The 5,467-nt window shown below is 42.2% G+C and overlaps 1 protein-coding gene across 1 annotated transcript in view; it reads left to right on the top strand.

Annotated features, from left to right (window-relative positions):
• Positions 1 to 1,515: 1,515 nt before the first annotated feature.
• Positions 1,516 to 5,467, top strand: part of LOC104507072 (talin-2-like) — a gene marked incomplete at its 5' end in the record, with an annotated part of 6,726 nt that continues 2,774 nt past the window's right edge. The window contains 3 exons of the mRNA XM_010148236.1: positions 1,516 to 1,578; positions 1,673 to 1,855; positions 4,881 to 5,006. Of these exons, the coding sequence (XP_010146538.1) occupies positions 1,516 to 1,578; positions 1,673 to 1,855; positions 4,881 to 5,006 (372 nt within the window). The remainder of the gene's footprint in view (positions 1,579 to 1,672; positions 1,856 to 4,880; positions 5,007 to 5,467) is intronic.

Genomic DNA, 5,467 nt, shown 5'->3' with positions numbered 1-5,467 from the left:
ATACAGTTGCTCACTACCCACCAACTGACGCACAGCCAGATCCTCAGCAGCCAGAGTCAGAGCCAGAAAGTCCGAGAGCTGGAGCCTGAGAGTGATCGCAGCAGAGTCTGAGCAAACCCCATAAGCAACAGCACGACTGGGAAAACGAACCAACCCACCAATTCACTAACAAACGAGCAAGCAAAGGAGTTAGCAAAGTTGCTAACAAAGGAGCTAAGGAACCAGCAAAGGAGTTAGCAGAAGAGTTCAGGAGTAAAAGATTTACGGAGCTAACAAAGGAGTTAGGGACCCCGAGCATGATGCACTATGGAATGAAATACCCCTTCGGTCAGTTTGGGTCAGCTGTCTGAACCACTGCTTGTGGTGAGGAAGTTGGAAATGCAGCTGCAGTATCAGAAGCTGAGAAAGACCTTGAATTTGGTGCAGGATAGTCGCAGGTAAAGACCAGGAAGCTTGTGTATTGAGATAAGAACTATTTAATAATTGAATATAAATATTACAATTATACTAATAATATTAACACTAATAATAAAATAATAGAAAATAAAATATGATACAGTTGCTCACTACCCACCAACTGACGCACAGCCAGATCCTCAGCAGCCAGAGTCAGAGCCAGAAAGTCCGAGAGCTGGAGCCTGAGAGTGATCGCAGCAGAGTCTGAGCGAACCCCATAAGCAACAGCACGACTGGGAAAACGAACCGACCCACCAATTCACTAACAAACGAGCAAGCAAAGGAGTTAGCAAAGTCGCTAACAAAGGAGCTAAGGAACCAGCAAAGGAGTTAGCAGAAGAGTTCAGGAGTAAAAGATTTACGGAGCTAACAAAGGAGTTAGGGACCCCGAGCATGATGCACTATGGAATGAAATACCCCTTCGGTCAGTTTGGGTCAGCTGTCTGAACCACTGCTTGTGGTGAGGAAGTTGGAAATGCAGCTGCAGTATCAGAAGCTGAGAACGACCTTGAATTTGGTGCAAGCACTCCCCAGTGCAAGCTAAAAAGACCTTCTCAGTACTGTTCTCAGGGGAAATCCAGGAACATAGCTTCATACCAGCCGCTGTGAAGCCGCTTCATACCAGCCGCTAACTCTTTCCTGACTAAAACCAGCACACCATACTGTCTGAATCAGAAGAGATGCAGGAATAATGTAAATCCAAATGTGTTGTGGAAACAGAAGAAAGTCATTTTAAAGGCCAAGAGATTAGGATCTGCTACTTAACTGTTTCTTAGGCCAAAGTCTGAGCTGCAGGAATCATAATTTTGGGACTTCTACACATGTTCCAAGGAGGGGACAATTCAAGCAGCATAGCAGGTTGGACACTACATGAGCTGGCAGATGTGTGCTGGAAGCACACTGACAAATTTCAGTTGCATTTTCTGCTCCTGTATGTGCTGGGCACAGTCACAGATGCAGGTTTTTCTTTTTTCATGGATTACTGTTTGTCTGAATCTGAGACAAAGCAATTATATTTTCTGTTTCATTGTAAGCCATCTCTGACCTGTTTTTTTTCAGGTTGGAGCAATCCCTGCAAATGCAGCTGATGATGGACAGTGGTCTCAGGGACTTATTTCTGCTGTGAGTAACTACTTCTCTTAAGAAAAACTAGCACCTTCTCTGAAGAAATAATATCCTGTGAGAATACACGGTGCCCTTTTTTACTGTCTCCTAGGCCCGAATGGTGGCAGCTGCAACCAGCAATCTCTGTGAAGCAGCTAATGCCTCAGTACAAGGCCATGCCAGTGAGGAGAAGCTCATCTCATCTGCCAAACAAGTGGCAGCTTCTACAGCACAGTTGCTTGTGGCTTGCAAAGTGAAGGCTGATCATGACTCTGAAGCCATGAGGAGGCTACAGGTACTTGTGTTCTTAATTACTGAAAACCAGTAGTAGTGCTATGTAAACACTGGTTTAGCACTGTGTGAACAAACCCTAGAATTTAGGAATAGTTTCTTCAATTTTCAGAATTCTGTTCAGTTTTTCTTCCTTGTGGGATTCTGGGGCACTTTTATTCATCAAGGATGAAGTGATTGTGCATTTGTCATTATTTAGCAGTAGCTACATCTCACTTCACTGCTTGTTTTATTCTTCATTTTTAAATGATGTTGAGAGATGCAAATGTTAACTGGCCTGTGCCAAGCCCTGGTTCAGGTGCAGTATTTGATAGATTCATGTTCCTGATATGCATGAGCTGAAATGTTTACCATGTGCATTATTGTAGTGGCTGAGTATAGTTGGTTTCTCTGCAATTATTCTGCATTTAGTTAGACTCCCAGTGAGCTTGCAGACAGGTAAGCACACTTAACTTGGTTGCACATGAGTATCCTCCTGACCTCTGCAAGATCATGCATATGTTCAACGAAGTACCTGCCTAAATGCCAGCCTGGGTTGTGGTCAGTTTTCCTTTGTTTCTGGGAGTCAAGAGACAGCAATTGTATATAGAACATTTCGAAAATCAAGAACCATTGTCAGTCAACAACAAGAAGAAAGCTGACACAACATCTCAACTAAAGTCTGATTTAACGTTTTTACATGAAACTTTTACATTATATATCCATTCCATGTTGAGCTTTTCTGAACTATTACTGAATTAACACTGTGTTATGAGGGATAAAATCTATTGTCTCCAGAACTTTCATTTAATGGTGTTCATTTTTAAAACAGCTATAGCCTTCCCTGGCATCCTGTCCTGCAGGCCTAGCCTGTAATGTAAGATATATTTCAGCTCCTTTTTTCATACCATCAACATGGAGCGTCTTTGGTGATAGGTATTTTTTCCCATTTTCTCTTATTTGCACAGATGCTACTAATAGACACTCACTGTAACAGTTCATGTATGGATAGGTAGAATGAAGTCCAACAGAAATACATATGACTAAGTGTCTGAGCAAGATAAACTGATGTCATCAGTTTTCAAAGTAGAAAAATGGGTTACATATTTGGGATGAAAAAATAAATGTATAAACGTGAAAAATCTGTGTGTTTCTATAGGAAACAGTTGCATGTTAATGTTATCTCTAGGGATGTGATAGTTTTTAGTGCTCTGTAGTGGATTCATATAGATTGACTTTGTCACTGTCTGTGAAGAAGGTACCAGTAACGGGAATAGAGTTCAGACTAATGCAGTCTGCACTTTAATATCCAAGTGCCAGGATGGGTCTGAAGGAATTTTAAATGCAGAACCAACAATTGAAACAGTAACAAAATCAAGTACTAGAGGCTTTGTTATCTCAGCTCTGCCAGGAAGTCCAAGGTACTCACTCACTAGACAAATATTGTTAAAGGGACATCGAATGTGAAAACTTGGAAGGGAATGTGAAAAGCAAAAGAGCCCAAGCATGGATTGAAATTGAACTTTGCCACTTTACCAAGCTTTGCATTAGTCCCAAAATGAATAATAAAGGGAAAAGCAGTTTGTACTTGGAAATAATGTCCTTTATCTTAGCAAAATCAGTGAGTTGATGACCACCAAATATTTTTATTGGTGAATTTGCCAAAACTACTGAGACTTTTCAGCTGGCTTTGTCCCCAGCACAGATGTTTTCACACAGCCTTAATCAATAGGTTAGTTTCAGGAGTTTGAGTTTATTAGTTTTCTCTTTCCTACTTCACAAACAACTGCAAGCTTTGGGAGAAGACGTTTGAACGGCATTTCCCATGAATGCTAGCTAACTTGGAATGCGCTGCTACAGAGTCTGTTCCAAAACTTAATGAAACAAATGGAAATGTTTCCATTCTCTTTGGACAGGCTCCAGACTGAGCAGAGCAAATTTGAAATATTTTGTCCTTGGGTCATTTCAGATGGGAAGAGAGTCAAGTTGAAAAGGGAGACAAAGGAAATATGGAATAATACTGGGGGAAGGTGGGGGACAAGTTCAGAGCTGGTCCACGTGGTTTCCCCTCCTAGTGCTGGCGTCTCCAGCATGTGAGAGAAGGATGTCTTGGCCTCTGTGGGAATGAGGGTTCTCAGCACGAGACACGTGGGGACATTAGGAACCACAGGACAGAGAATTCTTCCTATTCTCTCTCACTGCGTGTTACAACACTGCAAGTACCTACCCTTTTTCTGTACATTGTGAAAGCATTAATGTTGATCATTGATGATGTTGACTGTTAGATGCTAGGGTTTAGGGGTTAGTACAAGAACAGCCTCACTGGATCAGACCAAAAGTTCATTAAGCCCAATCTATATCCCGATTCCTGCAGTGGCCACTAGGAAATGCTTAGAGAAGCAAGTAAAAACAAGGTAAGCATGTATGGTACTATTCTATACTATGTTCTTAGACTCCAAACATTTTCAACTTGCAAACTTCCCAAGCCAGATGCAGATTCTGTATGTTTAGTAAACCTCAGTGATTTTCTCCTCTTAATTTATCCACTCCTTCTCAACCCCATGCCAACTTCTAGAGTCTAATTAACACTACTTGGGCAGTAGATTAAGCTTGGACAGCTGTACCTCTCTCTCTCCCAACCTGCTTCTGCTGATTTAAATCCACATAGTTGAATAGCTGAATGCCATGCAAATGCACCTGTGTAGCGCACAGGTCTCAGATTTCATTTACAGGATAGGCACCTTCTCTGTGCAGGGCTTCTAGCAAGATCTAACTATTCACATCCTTCTCTTCCTGAAGTATTAATTTGCTGTTGAGGGAAACTGGTACAAAGTTATGCTGTGCAGCATTACAGAAGTCAGTTTGAGTAGTGATAAATTCATGTCACTTTGACCAGGCTATGTTAGTGCAGGACTGTTGATAACATCTTGCTTGTGGTATCTAAACTAAATTCTTCACAATTAAGAAAGACATCTTTACATAGCATTCCACTGTGCACTGAAAACTTACCAGGTGATTTAGGATTTACATTTCTTTTATCTTTTTCAAAGGCTGCAGGAAATGCTGTCAAACGAGCATCAGACAATCTTGTCAGAGCAGCCCAAAAAGCAGCATTTGGGAAAGCAGAGGATGACGACGTTGTGGTCAAAACAAAGTTTGTTGGTGGCATTGCTCAGGTTGGTACAATGACCCAAGAAATAAAGCAGAGGAAAAGGCTGAGATACTTTGTGCCAGTCTTTAAGAGTAAGACCAGTTGTTGTCTGGGTACCCAGCTCCCTGAGCTGGAAGACAGGGACAGGGAGCAGATTGAAGATTTGGGAAAGCAGAGGATGACGACGTTGTGGTCAAAACAAAGTTTGTTGGTGGCATTGCTCAGGTTGGTACAATGACCCAAGAAATAAAGCAGAGGAAAAGGCTGAGATACTTTGTGCCAGTCTTTAAGAGTAAGACCAGTTGTTGTCTGGGTACCCAGCTCCCTGAGCTGGAAGACAGGGACAGGGAGCAGATTGAAGCCCTCCTAATCCAAGGAGAAATGGTTAGTGACCTGCTACACCGCTTAGACACCCACGTGTATATGGGACCAGACAGAATCCACCCAAGGCTACTGAGGGAGCTGGCAGAAGTGGTCACCCAGCCA

The sequence above is a fragment of the Eurypyga helias genome, unplaced genomic scaffold (genome assembly GCF_000690775.1).
Source record: "Eurypyga helias isolate BGI_N326 unplaced genomic scaffold, ASM69077v1 scaffold28093, whole genome shotgun sequence".
Classification (NCBI taxonomy): Eukaryota; Metazoa; Chordata; class Aves; order Eurypygiformes; family Eurypygidae; genus Eurypyga; species Eurypyga helias.
Note: the sequence above shows the minus strand (reverse complement) of the source record. Positions and strands in the feature narration are given on the sequence as shown.